At 38.9% G+C, this 21,477-nt stretch overlaps 2 protein-coding genes across 2 annotated transcripts; one reads left to right on the top strand and one right to left on the bottom strand.

Annotated features, from left to right (window-relative positions):
* Positions 1-12,958: 12,958 nt before the first annotated feature.
* On the bottom strand, positions 12,959-13,999 carry LOC146724224 (uncharacterized). The gene is made up of 2 exons (XM_085480325.1): positions 13,638-13,999; positions 12,959-13,529 (listed from the first exon to the last, which is right to left on the bottom strand). Exons 1-2 carry the CDS (start codon positions 13,688-13,690, stop codon positions 12,959-12,961), a joined length of 624 nt encoding a protein of 207 aa, XP_085336451.1. The 5' UTR covers positions 13,691-13,999.
* A 4,447-nt stretch (positions 14,000-18,446) lies between these two features.
* LOC146724223 (uncharacterized) lies at positions 18,447-19,523 on the top strand. Its single transcript, XM_085480312.1, has 2 exons — positions 18,447-18,680; positions 18,792-19,523. The coding sequence occupies exons 1-2, from the start codon at positions 18,447-18,449 to the stop codon at positions 19,521-19,523; spliced, it is 966 nt and encodes a 321-aa protein (XP_085336438.1).
* Positions 19,524-21,477: the final 1,954 nt, after the last annotated feature.

Below are 21,477 nucleotides of genomic sequence, written 5' to 3'. Positions count from 1 at the left end.
CGTCCTGGAGATACAAGCGGTCAAAAAGTGACGTTTTTCATGAAAAATGAAGTAACGTCGTTTTCTTCTTCTTCTTCTTCTTCTTCTTTTTCTTCTTCTTCTTCTCTGTCCGCGTCCGCTGACGTCATCAGGATTATATATATATATATATAAATCTCTTCTCACCTTTCACTCACACCTCCCTCAACTTCCACCCACCCCTTTCCCTCCCACATCCCGCCCCGCCCCCACTTCCACCCCCACTCCCACCCCTCTTTCCCTCTTCGCCTCTTTCACCCTCTTTCGTCCTCTCTCACCCTCTTTCGTCCTCTCTCACCCTCTTTCGTCCTCTCTCACCCTCTTTCACCCTCTTTCGTCCTCTTTCACCCTCTTTCGTCCTCTTTCACCCTCTTTCGCCCTCTTTCATCCTCTTTCGTCCTCTTTCACCCTCTTTCGCCCTCTTTCACCCTCTTTCGTCCTCTTTCACCATCTTTCGCCTCTTTCACCCTCTTTCGTCCTCTCTCACTCTCTTTCATTCTCTCTCACCCTCTTTCACCCTGTTTCGTCTTCTTTCACCCTCTTCATTCCCTCTCACCCTCTTTCGTCCTCTTTCACCCTCTTTCGTCCTCTTTCACTCTCTTTTGTCCTCTCTCACCCTCTTTCATTCTTTCTCACCCTCTTTCATTCTTTCTCACCCTCTTTCATTCTTTCTCACCCTCTTTCGCCCTCTCTCATCCTCTTTCGATCTCTTTCACACTCTTTTGTCCTCGCTCACCCTCTTTCGTCCTCTTTCACCCTCTTTCGTTCTCTCTCACCCTCTTTCGACCTCTTTCGTCCTCTTTCACCCTCTTTCGTCCTCTCTCACCCTCTCTCACCTCTTTCACCCTCGTACGTCCTTTCTCACCCTCTTTCGTTCTCTTTCACCCTCTTTCGCCTATCTCGTCTTCTCTTACCCTCATTTGTCCTCTCTCACCCTATCTCCAAAAAATCATAAAAATGAAAAGGTCAAGCCATGTTCAAAAGAAGGTCCTCAGAAATTTAAACCTAGTCTGTACAATGAAAAATAATTATTCGTAATTCCAGAGTTCCAATTTGTTAATATCGAATAATGTATTTGTTTCAAGTAATGGCAGTAGAGTCAAATACATACCTACGTATATGCAGTTTTTGCTGTTAATTGTACTTGAACGAAAAAAATAATTAAATGATTTAAATATAGCACATTTTAAATCAAGGAAGAGCAGTCGCCCGGCAAGCGAAAGGTCTCGGGTTCGATTCCCGATTCTGCGACTTTCGGATCTATATTTTTCTCTCGCATTTATTTCTTTAGGGGGAATAGGGGATACATGGAATTAAAAATCTTTTGTAGAGATTATTCCAATTTTATATCTTGGCCGTGTCCAAGTAAAATTTGGTGCCTTGTGCACAGGTATTTAATTCTAACGAAAAAATTTTTAGTTTCGTTTAGGATAACGCACTGTCATCCGCGATTTGGCTCTTATTGCCTGTCTTATATATGTTAAATTTATAATTAAATCAAAAAACTTATATAATCGAACTCTGTTTAGGAAAAGATAGAACATTTCATTTGCCTCTGCCTTTACAAGAAACATTGGATAAGGTATGTCCTCCGGAAGATCCTATAAATTTGAATCACGAGTTACACATTCTCGTTCGAGGTATACCCAAGAAATCTAAAGTGGTTTGGGAAAATTTGGTAGATATTAATAAAATGTATAAGGCTTTACAATGGTTGAAAGAAAATAATCCTCATTACTCAAAAATTCGTCTTCCAGCGTCATCTGATGATGGTTACTAACCCACGAGAGAGATACACTGCTGGTAGATACTTGAACAAATTGAAAGGTTACCAATTAGAATCGAATTTAATGAGTATTTTTGCAAAATTGAGAAATACGGATCAATTTTGGCGACAACCGTCCAATAATGTAAAATGCATGACTTTGCATTACGGTCCAGCGACGTGGTTTTTGACTTTGAGTCCTAGTGAATGGAAATGGTCCGATTTGGGTGAATATTTACGAGATATGAATCCCGATAAAGCGAAGTTAGGCATCAGCGAACTAATCGCATACGATCCTGTAAGTACTTCTAGATTCATGTGCATAAAATTCAAAGCCATGATTGATTTTATTTGTTCGTCCGATAATCCAATAGGAAAGGTTATTCATTACTTCTGGCGACTGGAATATCAACGTAGAAGTATCCAGCACATGCATTGTATGATTTGGATAAAAGATGCTCCAGTATTAGAAAAATCGCCGGATGAAGAAGTTGCTACGTTTATTCAAAAATACGTAACGTGTGAAATTCCAGATGAAAATGTTTCGCCAACGTTGTACGATACGGTAATAAGTGATCAGAATCATAAACAAAACTCGTATTGCATGCGTACGAAAAAAACGGAAACTAATATATACAGAAAGTGTCGGTTCGATTTTCCTCGGCCAGTTACTGAGAATTTCGTTTTAAGAGACGTTATCACTTCGATAGTCGGTAGAAAAAATTTACGCAGTAAGAGCAGATTATACGATCTTCCTCGCAAGGAGTCGGAAAGGTTTATAAATGATTATAATCCGTCTATCAAATTAGCCTGGGAGGGAAATATGGACATACAATTTATTAGAGAAAAATCAAAGTTTTTAAACTCATATTTAACAAAATACACGACAAAGTCGGAAAAATGCAATACAGACTTTGAAGTGATAGATTCGAATAAGTCCTTGGCATCGAAACTGTGAAATTTTGCAATGCGTTCATTAAATAACAGAAAATGCGGTGCTTTAGAAGCTGCGGATACACTATTAGGGAATCCCTTGTACGGTACGGATAATGATACCATGGTCAAATGGATCGATGTTAATGAGGTGAGAAATAAAAAAGTTAAAACATTTAATGAAATTTAAGCTCTCGATGAAAATTCTACGAATATTTACTGTTTGTCACTCATCGATGATTACTATCCAAATAGACCTCAGGAATTAGAATCATTGAATTTGTACGATTTTGCTAGATTCTGGGAAATTACGAAACAGATGTCAAATAATGACGAAGTCAAGTGTTACAAACTGGCATCGGGTTTATTTTTAAAAAAACGAAAAAAGGGTTATTTAATTAACCATTATCGATTTAATATAAAAACTGAGCCCGAAAAATACTTTTACTCGCTGCTTCTTCTGTTCAAACCATGAAGAGATTTCAGTGAACTCAAAGGTACATTCGAGACTTACACGGATGCCTTTAAGAATTCAGAGTCTGTTTTAACGAAGGCAATGAAATATCATGAAAGGCTCGAAGAAATACAGAAAGCTTTTGAGAACGTTGCTGAATTAATCGAGAAGCGCGAAAATGATCTGAAAACAGCAGACAGAGACAAATCCGATGACGATGAACTGGATTGTAATCCGATAGAAGCTGACGACGCAATGAAAGATCTGGAAGATTTTGGTAAGATTGACGACCCGATTGATTTATCGCAAATGATGTCGCAATTGAACAAAGACCAGAAAAGAGTCTTTGATGGAGTATGCCAAGTCTTACAAGATAAGAATCAGATTCTGCGACTGTACGTAAGTGGCGAGGGTGGTACAGGTAAAAGTTTTCTAATTGAAACGATTAAACATTGGATCAGAATAAATTTGGAAAAAACGACTGCCATATCTGCTCCCATGGGTATCGCAGCATTCAATATCGATGGCTTGACAATCCATAGAATGTTTCAATTACCGGTTAGTCATGTATCTACACCAAAATATACGCAATTGTCAGACATGGTCTTGAAAACTTTGAGAGACAAATTAAAGAATGTCGAATTATTTTTATCGAAGGAATTACATGTAACAATGCAATGATGGATTTAGGAACGACTGTATTCAGTGATGGTCAAGCCTATGTAGGTTTGTCACGAGTAAGTAAATTGGAAGGCCTACATTTGATAAATTTCAATCCAGCATCAGTTAAAGCAAACTCGAGAGCCATTGTAGAATATAATCGACTGAGATCTATATTCAAATCTGAACTGCCACAAATCAATCCGTCCGAGAAAAAGGTTGTGAAAATGTACGATCGTCGATGGGATATCCCTAATAACATTGATGATATGCAGAATTATGATTGTGAGGAACCAAAAAGTATAGTTACGTGGAAAATATATGGCCTTTGCAATAACGATGCTGTTTCGTGTTACGCTAATGTAATATTACAATGTGCGTTTCATTGCGTACGTATTAGGCAACAAATACTGAAAAATAAAGCATCGAATGCATTGATTGATGCTATCTGCGCGTATGGTGAACGTAAATATTGCAACATTCAAGCGGTTAGAAGATCTGTCGGAAAACGCTTCGAAGAACGAACACAACAAGATGTTTCGGAATTTTTTACGGCTCTAATGTCGACGTATTCCGACATCAATGATGTATTAAAACTCGAATTAAAGCACGTAACATGTTGCTCGAATGTCAAATGTAATTACAATGTAACTAAGCTGGAAAGCAGTAGTTTGTTAATATTACCTATACATTCGACATTAAAAAGGAAAAAAGGTGTCACTCTACAAAGTTTGATTAATATAGAATTTTCTAAATGGGAAACGATAAACGGCAATTGTAACGAATGTAAGGGCACCGTGTTGAAAAAGAAAACCGTAATCGAATCAACTTTATCCGTCGTAGTAATACAGCTCAATTTATATACTTTTGTAAACGGTGCTTCTAAAAAAATTATCAACAATCGGATTACCGCCGTGCCGACGAGTAATATCACGATTAATACTCGTAAAAAAAAGTACAAGCTAATAAGCGCTATATTTCACGAAGGTGAAGAAATGAATCGTGGTCACTACACGTGTATGTTGAGAGCTGACACAAAATCGGAATGGTATTACTCTAATGATATGGAAGTGTTCAAGAAAAAATGGCCCAAAGGAACACAAGGGGCATACATATTGTTCTTAGAACAGATTAAATAATGGCGCTGTATAAAAAGGCTGCCGTAAACGCTACATTAAAACATCAACTGTTCTAGCGCTGTATAAAAGTTGCCGTAAGCGCCAAAATAAAATATCGGCTGCTCTGGCGCTTTATAAAAGCTGCTGTAAGCGCTGCATTAAAACGAGTGCAATAAGTTTCTAATTTGACCTAAGATTCATGACATTTCAAAAAGTATCATCAAGAAAAAAATTATCAGACAGAAATATGTATGTCGTGTTAAAATCGGAGAGACGAAGAAAAATATATGGTTGCGTTTTCACGAGAATGGGCGATGGAGGGGCCCATTCTTTATTTTTAATATTCATACAAGAATATAAATTCATTCTGTTGCAATTGAAATAAATGTGCAATGTATCGTTAAAAGTTATTACAATTATACAAACATTTACATATATGATTAAATAAAATATATATGTATACTATAATATAATTATATATTTTATATATGTACATATATACCATATATTTCAATTATTTTGAACTGTATTGCATAAATTGTTACTTATACAAAGTTATGTGATAAGAATCGAAAATACATATATTTGTGATACTTGAATTACTAGAAAGCTGCTCTATATATCTGTACTTTAAAAAGTAAGTGATATCCTAAAAAAATCATAAAAATGAAAAGGTCAGGCCATGTTCAAAAGAAGGTACTCAAAAATTTAAACGATCTAATAATAAATTATCACGAAAAGTAACTGATATGTTATTCAAGGTGCCAGTTCAAAGTGAACATACGTAAAGTGTATATTATCTAAATTTAGTAATAATATATTACCATAAAAAGTAACTGTGATATTTTATTTAAGGTGCAAGTTCACATTGAATATACATACATATAAGTAAAACTGATTACAATTTGATTCTAGAAAATAAGTGCGATATGTTATTCTTAGTGCACAAAATATAATAATCGTTTATAGAGATTTGATTTGAAATTCATACTAGCCCGTACAATGAAAAATAATTGCTCGTAATTCCAGAGTACCAATTTGTTAATGACTCAGAAAAATAACATGGCGGCCTGCTCTCAAAAAACTTTCGATGGGTAGAATAAATAATTGAAATAAGAGTTGTGAAAATTGTATAAATTAAAAACCTCCAATCTTTCTTTAGTAAAATTTCGAATTTTCGTATCAACTTCCGATTTGTGTTATACCGTATTTTCAGGGAGTAAGTTATTGATCAGAAAACTTTGCCTTGTTGCTCGAAACGGGTGTATATTAAGTAAAATTTATAAATGTACAATTCTCAGGTCAACTACAATAAAGCTATACGCTTAAAAAGTTTACTGATTATTTGTCGTAATATACAATAAAAAATTACATATTAATTATTCAAGATACAAGTGAGAAATAGATATCATTAAAATATACAAAAAAAATTTATCAATTTGACTCTGAAAAGTAAGTGACATGGTTCTCAAAGTGCAAGGTTTCATTTGACTTACAATTTTCTTCAGAAACACAGAAGAAAAAGGTATTTGTATATAGTTTTGTATATTCACTTCGTTGTGTGTGTAGAGCTTTTAAAAATACGTTGAATCCTTATTCTAATCTAATCTTCTTCTAATGTAATACTTTTCGTATTTTAAATGTTGTAGTAATTATTCTGTAAGAGCTTCGACATTATTTCTAAATGGACATCGAGAAACATCATAGTTTTTTGAGAGCAGGCCGCCATGTTATTTTTCTGAGTCATTAACAAATTGGTACTCTGGAATTACGAGCAATTATTTTTCATTGTACGGGCTAGTATGAATTTCAAATCAAATCTCTATAAACGACTATTATATTTTGTGCACTAAGAATAACATATCGCACTTATTTTCTAGAATCAAATTGTAATCAGTTTTACTTATATGTATGTATATTCAATGTGAACTTGCACCTTGAATAAAATATCACAGTTACTTTTCATGGTAATATATTATTACTAAATTTAGATAATATACACTTTACGTATGTTCACTTTGAACTGGTACCTTGAATAACATATCAGTTACTTTTCGTGATAATTTATTATTAGATCGTTTAAATTTTTGAGTACCTTCTTTTGAACATGGCCTGACCTTTTCATTTTTATGATTTTTTTAGGATATTTTTATTTTCTTGTTTATTTTAATTTCCACACAATTTCATATTTTTTAAATATAAAAAATTATTTTAGTTATTATATACTTTAAATATTTTTTTATTACTTAATTATTATATCTTTTTTTAAATTTTACTCAATTTTTTTTTATTTCTAATGTACCCACCGCTAACCCGCTATTATTAGCTCTCATACAATTTCATAATTCTTCAATTTACAAAATTTCCCTGTATATTACATTTTTTGTAAAACATTTTTCATTTTCTTCAATTAAATGTCCTTGATTGCTAAATTCATCAATTTTAATTCTTACACTTTTTTTTTGTTGCTCTAGAAAATGCCACATAAAGTTAACTATAAGCAAATACAGGATGTGGCAAATAAATTCCAAATTTTTCTAAACTTTGTCCTTGTGATTTATTTATTGTCATAGCAAATGACACTCGAATAGTATCGGTCCATAAATGCGCGCATGCGTGGATGGACAAAACTAAAAAAATCAAATATTAGCCATTTCCGAAAAATTAGCGAAATTTTAGTACCAATTTCGAGAGAATCAATCAATTAAGACATAAATGCATGGGTGGGTGCGTGGGTGGGGCTGTAAAATTAAAAAAACCACCGAGTAGTCATCCTCGAAAAATTTGCAAAATTTTAATAATTTTTGGTACCGATTTCAAGAGAATCGGTCAATTAAAACGTGAATGCGTGGGTGGGTGCATGAGTGGGGATGTAAAATAAAAAAAAACATCTAGTAGTCATCCCCAAAAAGTTTACGAAATTTTGGTACCAATTTCGTGAAAATCTGCCAATAAATGTGTAAGTGCGTAGGTGGGTGTGCGTGGGTGGATGATAAATAAAAAAACACCTAGTAATCATCTTCGAAAAATTTGCAAAATTTTGGTACCAATTTCGTGAAAATCTGTCAATAAATGTGCAAATGCGTGGGTGGGTGTGCGTGGGTGGATGGAAACTTGAAAAAACCACACAGCAGCCACTCCCGAAAAATTTGCAACATTTTGGTACCAATTTGGTGAAAATCGGTCCATAAATGTAAAAGTAGTTCGCGGTCATACAGACAGACAAACGGTACTTACGGTCAATAAATGTATGAGCGCGTGGGTGGGTGGATGATGATGTAAAACTTAAAAAAAAAACCACATATTAACCATCTCTGAAAAATTTTCAAAATTTAGGTTTTATAATAATTTCTAGGGAATCGATCCATTAATGTAAAAGTGCGCGGGTGGCGCGTGGGTGGATAAGTAAAAGTATAAAAAAAATCATTAAACTTTAAAAAATCTTTTTTTGCAATATTTCTGAACATTCTAAACACATTGGCGTAAAAATTTGAAAAAAAAATTTTTTCGCAAAAACATACCCTTCTCTGAGGAAAAAAAATTAAAAAAAACTCCACAGCAGCCACCCCCGAAAAATTTGCAACATTTTGGTACCAGTTTCACGAAAATCGGTCCACAAATGCGAAAGTAATTCGCGTACATACAGACAGACAGACGGACGGTACTTATATACCATATATATAGATAGTTATTAGTAATAGAAATATTATAGTAATAATAAATAGTAGTTACAATAGTACAATAGTAGTAATAATAGTTATAAAGTTGCAGTAGTAACAAAAAAAGATATTTTATTCCAAAGACGATATATTCGTCTGCTAGTTGCTTTTAAAAATATCTTCTCCCAGAACGATTTGCATGTGCGCTCTGGAAAAAGATATTTTATATCAGAAACGATATATTTGCCTGCTAATTGTTTCTAAAATATCTTCTCCCAGAACGATTTGCATGTGTGTTCTGGTTATTAAAATTAGTATCCAATCGTTAGTACCTACGATGCAATGCTTGGAGTCAAATTCAAATACAGGTACGTGTAGTAAAAATGTCGAACTTTGCGAAGATAACAATCATTTTGTTATCTGGAGAATATCCCTCTGAATATAAATCGTATCCAGGAAAGCATGCACTCAAGGGCGTCGCATTGTCGACTCTTCTCATATGTGGAATGAACTTCAAAGATCATTCAATAATCATATGAAAGAAATAGAGTGCCAATTTAAAGATTGGAAACTCATAAAAACTAAAACCGAAGGCCAAGAGGAAAATGGCTCTAGGAATAGCACATATAAGAATACTAGCAATGAATCCATCGATTTTCAAAAATCGGTGGAATTATTTTCAGATACAATGGATTCTAAAGTTAGTATTTAAAAAGTGTCGCCTTTTCCTAAATAATAAAAATTTATCAAATCAATAATTTCTTATATTCCCATACATATTGTTACAAAAAGACACCTCAATGCAAATGTCTCGTTTGCTATAATCGGAGAGACGAAAAAAAAAATATTTTGTGGCTGCGTTCTTACGGGAATGGGCGATAGAGGGGCCCATTTTATCCTTGATATTTAAAAAAATATTATATAATATTTTTTCATTATCGAATTACATATAATTATCAATATAATTACTTATCATTTACATGTGTGTGTATGAATATATTTACTGAGCATTCACATGTGTGTATAAATATATTTATTGAGTGTTCTAAATAAAACGTTACAATTTTTTATTTCTAACAGTATAATTTTTAGAAAATAATGCTGCAAATAAAAGTTGCAGTATTTCAACGGAGATATACAAATTTTGATGTTACAGAAATGTTTGTAGAAGGCAATTTTCAATATTATTAGTCAACTTGATTATTTTATAAGTAATAATCCTTAAGGTTGCCAGTAATAATTAATAAAAAACCACACCTCAACGTTTAAAGTCGACCAGACTGGCGATATCGCCAGTCTGGTCGACTTTAAACGTTGAGGAGTGGTTTTTTTGATTATTTTATATTGATTAGTCTAAATATTTATGTAAATTGATTCCTTGTAACATATTTTGCATACAGGGTAAAAGTCAATAATTAAACGGTTTACGAGATATTTTACATAATCTAACATATTTTGATATAAAAAATAAAAAATATTTCGAAAATAAAATATTTAGTGTTCGATAATATTTTTATGTATAGAATAATTATAGACAAATAAAAAAAATTCACAGTAAAAAAAAATATACAATTTGCTACATGCAGCTATATATATTAGTAGGGATACTAGGGGAGTTCTAACTCAGGGGCAATGAGGGGGGGTGAGGGGCGGGGGGGAATCGGGGGCGAGGGGGGTGACGTCACGCGGGGGGAGGGGGTCTTATCAGTAGATAAGCTTATCTTTTGTTTATAAACATATCAGATAACCTGATAAGGGGATCATGTTACCTGATATATTTATAAACAAGATAAGATAAGGGGATCATGTTACTTGATATGTTCATAAACAAGATAAGATAAGATAAGCGGCGTCTTTGAGCGGTATCAAAGTTTTCATAAATTTTCTCCGAAAATCCAAGATAAGATAAGCTAAGTTTTCGAATCCAAGATAAGCGGCGTCTTTGTAAGGTATCAAAGATAAGCTTGAGCGGTATCAAAGTTTTCATAAATTTTCTCCGAAGATAAGATAAAAATTCTGCGAATGGCTGCCGCCGTTTTTTTAGGCTGAGCGCCGACAATCAAGGGGGTTGCGTTTCTTCATCTAAGTTTGATAAGATAAAAATTCTGCGAATGGCTGCCGCAAAATCCAAGCTTGGATCGAGCGCCGACAATCAAGGGGGTTGCGTTTCTTCATCTAAATTTGATAAGATAAAAATTCTGCGAATGGCTGCCGCCGTTTTTTTTAGGCTGAGCGCCGACAATCGGATATCTAAGTTTGATAAGATAATTCTGCGAATTACTAAGAACAAAAGGTTTGCCGACAATCAAGCAGGGTTGATCCGTACAGGTTGCGACATGTTAATCCGATCCGACGTGTCGATCCGACGGGGTGAAATTTATCTATGTATTTCTAAGAATTATCAGCGATATCTAAATTTTCTCCGAAGATATCACACAAATATTTCTCGCGAATTAACAATTGCATCATCATCCCCACGAACAAAGGGATGATCGGGATATATAATGAGGACCGATGCAGCTGCCGGGCCATAGTACCACTGGCGAGCGCACGCTCTCTTCATTCAGAATGTTTGTAATACTATCAAGTGCTTCCGACATTCTCAGTTTAAGTGCCGAACAGTTACAATATATTCCGAAGATTGTTTTACTGCAAAAGTGTGGATATTTCGTAGAGCATTTGTGGGACAAGCTTCCGGAGCATATCAAGACGGATCCGGAGGTTCAGACATATCGTCGCTGCCTCGAACACTACAATCGGCCGTGGATGCGAACGCATATTGACGGTCCAGCACCGATGATCAGGGATTGCAGCGACTGTCAGCGAAAATAGGCTGAGGTTACAAGTGTAACACGTGTGAAAAAGTGATAGACATCGAAAAAAAATGGAGAACGCGGTAAAAGATCATTCGAGATGTTTTGAGAATGTTGAGAGATGGTATAAGCATCTCCAGAAATCAGATTCGAACCAAGAAATGGAGGAGTCAGATATGAGGAACCGAGATTGTAAGTATATATATATATATGTCAAAATATAAAAAAATAGTATAATAATTTATTATATTTCTATGTGCAGGCACAGTCTGACAGCGATGGTTGACGCGACCCCTTCTCTCGCAGTCACCGCAGACCCGCTGACTCTCTCTCTCGCCGGCTCTCTCGCCGCACCGCTGAATCCCGAGCCGCTGAATTCAGGCTTAGATCCCTCTCTCGCCTCCGACCTTCTTTTATTTTTATATATTTTTTATATATCGTTTTATATAGTTTTATATAATTTTTATTTCATACATCTTTTTTTTTATGTTTGTATCTTTTCATTATATATTTTTATTTTATAAATTTTATATAATTTTATATAATTTTATCTTATATAATTAATATATTTTTTATATAATTAATATATTTTTTATATATCGTTTATACATTTTTTATTTTATAAATTTTAATACATTTTATATAATTTTATTTTATATAATTGTATATAATTAATATATTTTTTATACTTTTATATATATATTTTTTATACTTTTATATATATTTTTTATATATTGTTTATACATTTTTTAATTTTATATACACACACACACACACACACACGCACACACAAATGTAAATTTACACATATTTTATAGATTAAAAAATATATTATTATCAAATAAGTATTTATTTTAGATTAAAATGTCCTCTTGTTCCCTTTTAAATTATAAGGCAATATATAAAGAAATTATTAAAAATTATTTTAAAAGCTCTCTCCTTCGCGTCTTATTTCGCCGGCTCTCGCCACAAAATCCAGGCTTGGATCCCGAGCCGCCGACTCTCTCGCCGCGCGCTACCTCTCTCTCTCTCTCGCTCCGATGGGAGAGCGCGTATACCGCCGCGCGCTGCCGCATCTCTCGCCGCCCGAGCCGCCGAATTCTCTCTCGCCGCCGCATCTCTCGCCGCCCGAGCCGCCGACTCGCTCGCCGCTGCATCTCTCGCCGCCGCGCGCTACCTCTCTCTCTCTCTCGAAATGCGTGCGTCTTCTCTCTTACTATCACGCTGCATCAAATGCGTGCTGAATCCAGGCTTGGATCTCTCTCTCTCTCTCTCTCTCTCTCTCGAAGGCGTGCGTCTCTCTTACTCATAATGTCGCGTGCGCCTCGTAAGATAAAATTATCGATTCTGCCGCAGCATAGATGTCTTATCTCGTAAGATAATAATATCGATTTTTTCTCGCTGAATGCAATGTCCTTGACAAAATAATTATCTCTCGCAAAGTATGTAACGGGTGGCGCGCAAATAAAGTACACCATGATATATACATATAAGTATTTATTCATCTTATATTTAATACATAATTATATATAGTTTTATTACATATTAAAAACTAAAGCCACCAGCTCGCAATCGACAAGTTGGTGCATGTTGAAGGCATTGCTAGCGCGTATCGCATTCGACAATTCTCTCGCATTCGTTACAGTGGATGCAATATTGGAGAATTGAGTATATTTGATATCAACTGTTGCGATGAGCCTCGTCAATCGATCGTACATTATTTCGATACATGAATCGAGCTCGAACATACGATGTAACGTCGATTCGACCATCATCATGCGCACGTCCGCTGATTCGAGACTTATGAGCTTGGTGCCGTTTATCTTGTGAAATCGCACTGTTAGCGGCCCGACACTTATGCAATTATACACATCGTTGTTGGAGGAGGAGTCATTGTTCAGGTAATTGTGAATAGCGTGGCGTTGCTCGTAGAGTCCTTTCCACGTTTCGAGAGATAGTAATAGCTGTTTTCCCCGATGATCTCCTATGGCGATCTCCACGTAACTCGGCGGATCCACTCTGATGCCGATTTCGAGGAATTTGAATTCCGTTGCCGTCAATGCGTATCGTCTTCCAAGTATGCGAACCGCACGAGGCTCCAGCGAAACGCTGTAAAAATTAGATGAAAATTATAACTCATAAAAAAATATAGAATATAAAAAAAAAATATATAAAATAAAATTAAAAATATAAAATATATAAAAAAGTTATACTTACTCGTCGCATTTCTTCTCGCACGTTTCTTCATGTCTCGGCATGTAGTAATTCATGCTGCTGCTTCTTTGAACCGAGGGTATTAAAAAGTGAACCGTCAGTTAGAACGGTCGACGAAAGACTGATTGTATAATAAGGTACTAATAATCGAGTAACGGTCATTTTTAAAATATTAGGAGAAGGGGATTCTTAGAAATATATCTGGAGGGAAAGAACAAAGAGAAATATTTAAAATATTAGGAGAGGGGGATTCTTAGAAATATATCTGGAGGGAAAGACAAATTATTAAAAGTAGTGGGGGTAAAAGAAATTCTTAGAAATACGATTGCGTGAGAAATTTTTAAAAGTAGTGGGGGTAAAAGGAATTCTTAGAAATACGATTGCGTAAGAAATTATTAAAAGTAGTGGGGGTAAAAGGATTTCTTAGAAATATCTGGTTAGGAAAAATAATAAAGAGAATAGTATGTAAATAATATGTTTATTCAAAAAACGGATGATCGTCGCGATTAGCCGACCACCAATTGAATAATTTAAATACATTTTGTAACGCGCAATTTTTTACATGTTTATTACATCGTAGAGTATATGTGGGATCTAATTTATTTAATGCAGGCACATCTTCATATATGGCATCCAAGGTCTCAATCATGAAACCGCTGCACGCATCGTCCACTATTTCGGCAAGCCACTCTCGCTTTTCGAGTCCTTTTACATACACGAGAGAGGACTCTTCTTCTTCGTCCTCGTCTTGTTCATTTATGCCATTGATAGCTGCCGTGATCAAGCGCTGAGCCATGCAGTATGGAACATTTCCATCCTCCCATTGCAAGCTGTGATGATGCTGAGTTATCCATGAGGCCTGGCGCCTTTCCGACTTTATAAGCACGCTCCACGGCACAGAGCATGCGAAGAAATAGTGTGACATGATATATCCTCTTCTCAGGATTGCCGCTTCCTTCACGATAAATCGCTTGTTTAAGATAAATCCTTGCAGGTCGACAAACGTTGGTGCGGACATGATGAGGCAGTACGCAGTGGTATTATTAGGTATATTCTCCTTACATTCAAATTCCAATCTCACATCCACCGTTGCGCTCTTGACCGATTCGTTTTGTCGAGAACAATCGATAATCACAAACGGACCGTTTTGTAAAAACCGTGTGATGGTGAGGCTCGGCTCGAGATACTCGTATCCGTAATAATTTTTGCAGAAACGCGCATACGTGTCATACAGAATTGACCATCTGTTTCTATCGAAATCCAGATTCATATCGTCGTACGGATAACATTCCGAGTTCAGATAGAGTTTCACGTTGGTTAATTTACAGTTGTCGAATCGACTCGTATCCTCGGACATGACATTTTTACGCCCTGTCTGCAGAGCAAAAATTACATATCGCGGCTTCTCCAGTTGAGTCGCGGTCTTAATGGCCCACGAATGCTTGGTCGTACGCTGTAATAGCGGAAATTCGTATAGATCCCACAAGCGGAAACCCATGCTGAGGTAACGTCCGCTTTCCAAAGCGCGCAGCATCGACAGCTTCTTAATCTCGCTCAACAACACGTGTGGCATTCGCCATTGTATCTTGAATATGTTGATCACAGGCTCCAGTGCAGAATTTCCATACAGACAATTATTGTCGTTGCGCGCTCGTATTAGGATCAACTCATGACGCGCATTAATAACCACGCGTTTGTAATCCTCGCAAAATCCCAGCAACATGTGCAGCGGTACGCAAAAATTAAAGTATCCATTCACAGTAGTCGGGCTATCCCAGCCTGCATTTCGCATAATCACGCTTCTATCGGATGACATTGTCACATAGTTTTTCAGCAGACTTGTTATTCCCACATTCCTGTTGCGATCAATCTCCACATCATCGAGCTCGTAGCGAATTTCGTCAAACATAAATGCGACGCAATTATTTCCCAGCATCACATTGGATCCCTCAACTGGATGAGTTATCCGCAGTTCACCCTCGATGTAGAGGAAACTCTCATACGGCAACGTATATAAATCCTGTTGTTGTATGGGTATTCTTATCTCGTCGCTGTATCCAAATGTTGTGTTGGCAAACGGGTTGTATGTGTGAGTCTCAATCTTGACGATGCGATCGTCAAAGACTGGCTCTTCCTCGATGTTGAGAATCTCAGTCATTGTTCAGATGGCGCGCACCGCAAATCCCAAAGATTGTAAAAACGCAACGTTTGACGAGGTGAGTCTCTTCTTCGCGGTTAATTTGATATTAGCGAATGATGTTGCTGCTGGCCCGATTGTGTTCTTCGTGTCTTTATTCAACACGAGCATCCCGTTGCACGAGGGTGGCCCGCCGTCGTACGTGCAATCTAATTGTTATCTCTTCACCTCGAAAATCGAGCAATCGTCCCTCCTGGTCAGTAACGCGTAACACTAAATCAGTAATGCTCCGTACGAAGACCGGCAGGTAAATGATCTGCGCCGGCGTTTCCGATATCTTATATCCTGGTAGTACCCTCGGTGAAAATTCATGTATCGTGTGAACGAGTTTATCGTTGCAGTATGCACCCGCGGTCACGTTACACTCTATGCGGATAATGTTCACGTTGATAATATTAATCGCCATGTTCGATTTGTGCCATTTTCGCGGTTGCAGTATACGATTCGAGAATCCCAGCAGCGATCCAATGTTGTTGGGCATGCTAAAGTTTATTCTGTAGGCACACTTAATCTCGCTTCTCATCGTATTGTAATTAGCGCGGAGCACGATTGGGTAATCTTCATCGTCGACACCTTTATCACTAACAGCATTATGTTTTCGGGAAAGTGCGCGTTTCAAAAATTCATGTATCGCTTGCAGCTCGTACGATCCCTCGGGAATCGTAATTTCCGCGTCGTCTTTGCCGTAGTAAAATTTATTATTCGAGGAATTCACATTCGATATAGTGTGATAAGTTTCAAAATCCGTCAGACCGAGCTCGTAGTCCGCGTCGCTCAAATCTATGGGCGGAAAGTAGGTCGCCGCGAGGACGCTACTTTTCCCAGTCAATGTTAGTGTTAGCGACATGTTGACAAAACTGAGTGAAATAGCGCAATGTCAGTCTTTAAATTCGCTGCAAGTTGAACTAAAATTCAATCTCTCGGAGAAACTGCAAGCACAATTGTCCACAGATACTCTGATCATACGTTTGATAAGAGGTGTAATTGTATTCCAATTTCGGCACGTTTAAATATCGCACCAATTCCTCGGGTGGTCGAAGATTGCCAAAACTGTCGAAATAGATTGCGCGATTTCCCCTTTTTGCATACGCCACCCAATGGGACCGTCTGTGCTGTCCAGATTGACGATACCACTCAAGTTGTAGCAATTGCACATTTGTAGTTACACCTTGCGGCATTTTTAACGTTTTTTTGACGTTTTTTTTTTCCTCGCTCCTCGTCCATATTTGTAAGGGGCGAGATACAGTCCGCGGCCTTCCATGGCGCGATTGTGGCGTAGTATCTCTTGCAACTGACGTTGCGCGGCTTTATTGTCGTTTACCGCTTTTGCTACGCCAGCCGCTCCGCCGACCAGGGATCCGAGCGCGCCCAGCATTGGTAAAATCGGCAAAAATCCGCCTCGTTTTGCTGCCGAAAGTACCCTCCTCCTCCTCTTTTTCGTCCTCTTCTTCAAGCCCATGCCGAGCTTCGTCTTGGCCTTCATCGCTGTCCAGACAACTGCGGCCGCGGCTCTCTCACCGAGACTCGAGTTTTTCGCGACGATGCGAGTTTTCGCTTTCTCGGCGAGTACCTTATCCGCCGCGTGTCTCTCGGCGAGTTCGCTGCTCCGAGAGTACGCTATATCGTGTTCACGACACGCCGCGTCCAATGGGTTGACGCCTTGATCACCTCTAGCCAATCGCTTTTCCAAACGAGTTCCCGGGCCGCAAAATTGATAGCCGGGGATATGAAGCTCGACCGGAAGTGCGTTTATCGCACGATTTAATACACCTGTGCCTATTTTTGTTGACATCCGCCGCAATCTCTAGACGATACTGAGCAAAGCGCGAGTCCGCGCAGCTATAAATAGGCGGACGTTGGAGGTCAAATCGGGAGTGAGAAAATGAAATTCGTGCGACAACCTCTGACGATACGAGTGATGAATTACGACGACAGAGTACGCTGCAGCGTGAACGAAGGTGTGCGCAAACACGGTACGATGCTACCGACAACTATACGCGCGATCGTTTGCGGCCCCTCAAACTGCGGTAAAACCAACGTGTTGATAAGCCTGCTGGAAAGTCCGCACGGTGTGCGTTTCGAGAACGTGTACGTGTACTCGAAATTGCTGCAACAGCCGAAATATCGCTATTTGGAAGATTTATTGACGTCGATTGACGAAATCGGCTACTTTACATTCTCAAATAACAGTGACGTCATTCCACCGAGCGAGGCATGTCCAAATTCAATTTTTGTCTTTGATGACGTGGCATGCGACAAGCAAGATACGATAAGAGAGTACTTCTCAATGGGGCGCCACTCGAACATCGACTGCTTCTATCTCTGTCAGACATACGCGAGAATACCGAAACATCTTATACGCGACAACGCGAACCTGCTAATCCTATTTAAACAGGACGCCATTAATTTGAAGCACGTGTACAACGATCACGTGAATACCGACATGTCGTATGAGGATTTCGGGGAGTTATGTCGTACATGTTGGCAACAAAAGTATGGATTTTTAGTGATAGACAAGGACGACTCGCTTACGAACGGGCGATACAGAAAAGGATTTAACGAGTTCGCGATACCGCGGAGCCATTAGTCGTCGACAGCACTCTCTAGAGTTTAGGATGGCTGATAATATTCGCGAGCGTGAAAAGGTTGCCATGGAGATTGCGAAGACGGCCGAATCGATCCGCAAGAAACACCGCGCTCTGAAGACCGGAAAGATCGATGATGATATCGCCGTCAAGACTCACTTTAAACCTATTATCAAGCCGCTACAAAAGATTGTCGACAACGCGACGATTTTGGTAAAAAACGAGCCTAACACCGACGACGACGACGACGACGACGACGACGGTGTGAAGATCGAGACACGGTATGAGGGGGAGACACCGAAAAAGAGTAAACATAAAATTATCAAGCGATATAAAGAGGAGGAATTGAAAAAGAGAAAATATGATATTTCGAAGCCATTGGACGCTTCACTGCCGACAACATCTACACCGATAAGCGCACAACCTGTGATACCCAAAGTGCTCGTAGACGAAAATGTTTTCGAAACCACGCGTAACCCGCCCGAAATATTCCTTCGACACTGGTTACGATCGTCGGAAGGTCGACAAATGATGCGAAAAGATTGGGGGCCATTAGGACAAAAGTACATGGACGCTCTCCTCGGTGCTGATGAGAAGAAAGAAATTGATAATGTATACGGAGTCTACTTTAGTGAGAATGAAATGCGGCTCGGCAGCAAGCGATTTGTGATTGACAAAGATGACAATATAATCATAGGCGACACGCGGTACATTGGAACGCCCGGATTGTACGAGTTGATCTTCAAAAAAAGACCCGATTACCGGGATGACGATTTGCAAAAATACAAGCGCATATTATTGGCGACAAACGTGCATAAACGCAATTTTGATGCGCAAGGTCGTGTGAAGGGTAGCAAGGGGGACAAGTACAAATATATAATCGCGCCGTCGACGCGGGTGGAGAGCCCAAAATCTGGCACTGGAATGCCTCGCGCTATGACGCTAACCGACAATAAGATTGATTACGTGCACTGGGACGACCCCAACAAGCTAGTGGATCGCCTACGATTGCTCGACGCTTCGCGCCAAGCTGGCAACAACGCGCACGACAACGAGATCCTGTCGATCATCGAGGAACTGCGGGAAGCGGGCATTATTATAAATTAAACAAGGGTTCCGACAATCTATTCAGTCCATCGCGTGACACTCTACAAAGCATTGCAAAAAATGTCTATCAATAAATTTGGATTATTCGAGAGGAGAATTGATACAACCGGCGATCATTGGCACACATTGATGAGAAGATGTGTGCGTAAAAACGCTCTATGTCGCGTCGCTATAGATTATGACGCGAGATCGCGCAAGATTCGCCGTGTAGCGCAACCGGAGGCGGATACCGATGCCGTCAACGAATTGTACCTGGAAGAGTGTTTTAAAACATTGATGGTCCAACAGAAAGAGTTAGATGAGAAGCTGGCTGCGTTAGAGAAGGATGTACGAGCGTTGGAGACTGCGATAAAAGAACTTTTGCGTGCACCAAACACTACCTCAGACATCTAATGAGCGGTTGGCTCGGAAACGTCCATCAAACAAACGTCTAGAAGAAGTGGTTACGATCGACGTGCTACCAAACAACAATGAGTGGCAACAATGAACGACCCGGAAGCAGCAGTGACCGACCCGGAAGCAGCAGTGAACGACCTGGAAACGGTGGTGAACGCGACCGCTACGATCGAGGTTACGAACATATCAAGCAGGGCTGCGAACGAGGCTACGAACAAGTCCTTAAAGGTTAAATACAAGGCTATCACCAACTCAGTAAGGGTTGCGAACAGGTCAGGGACGGTTACGATCGATTCAAAAGCGGCTGCGAACGGATCAGAAACGACTGTGAAAAAGGTTGCAAACGAGTCAAAGACGATTTTCGAATGGGTCAAGGACGGGAGTGAACAACGCTATAACGACTACCTAACCCGAAAGAACCTCGAAACAACGTGAACGAACCCCGAAACAACGTGAACGAACCCCGAAACAACCCCGAAACAATGTGAACGAACCCCGAAACAACGTGAACGAACCCCGAAACAACGTGAACGAACCCCGAAACAACGTGAACGAACGTGAACAAACCCCGAAACAACCCCGAAACAACGTGAACGAACGAGAATGAATAGTGAAAATAACAACGAGCAACATAGTTTGGAGAGAAGGCAGTTGGTAAACGAGTTGCACGCGTCAGCGAGAAAAAATTTCCCTCGAAGGCATGTCATAGTGCGAGGATACGATGATCTGTGGCAAGCCGACATTGTCGAGATGCGTCCGTACTCCCGTTTCAACAGAGGTTACCACTACATACTCAACGTCATCGATGTGTTGAGCAAGTATGCGTGGGCTGTACCACTCAAGAGTAAAGGAGGAAGCGAGACAGCTGACGCAATCGCTGAGATAATTCGAGACAGCAAGAGATGTCCGAAAAACATGCAAACCGATAACGGGAAGGAATTTTACAACGCCGATGTGCAACGACTTATGCGAAAACATGACATTAATCACTATTCGACATATTCGATATTGAAGGCGTCGGTCATCGAGCGATTCAATCGCACGCTAAAGAACGACATGTGGAAGATGTTTACGCTGAATGGCACTTACAAGTGGTTCGACATACTGCCACGCCTCGTATCGGATTACAACGGACGCAAGCATCGAACGATTGGTATGCGACCCGCCGACGTTACCCCCGCGATCGCCGAAAGACTCTTGGCTACCGTGTACAATCGTGTAAAAATCGCGGGCCCGGCAAAGTTCAAAGTAGGTGATCAGGTACGCGTCAGCAAGTACAAACAACTTTTTGAGAAGGGTTACACACCAAATTGGACAACCGAGGTGTTTAAGATTGTTAAAGTGCAGCATACTAATCCCGTAACATATCTACTCGAGGATTATCGCAAGACATCTATCGCTGGAGCGTTTTACGAGCACGAGCTGCATCGCGCAAATTGTCCGAATGTGTACCTCGTGGAGAAAATACTGCGCAGGAGGGGTGACGAGGTTTACGTGAAATGGCTGGGATTCGACAGTTCGCACAACTCTTGGATACATAAAAACAATGTTATTTAAT

Source organism: Nylanderia fulva, unplaced genomic scaffold (genome assembly GCF_048542155.1).
Source record: "Nylanderia fulva isolate GAGA-0341 unplaced genomic scaffold, ASM4854215v1 Scaffold142, whole genome shotgun sequence".
NCBI classification, from domain to species: domain Eukaryota; kingdom Metazoa; phylum Arthropoda; class Insecta; order Hymenoptera; family Formicidae; genus Nylanderia; species Nylanderia fulva.
The sequence above is the reverse complement of the archived record's forward strand: the minus strand, read 5'-3'. Positions and strand labels throughout refer to the sequence as shown.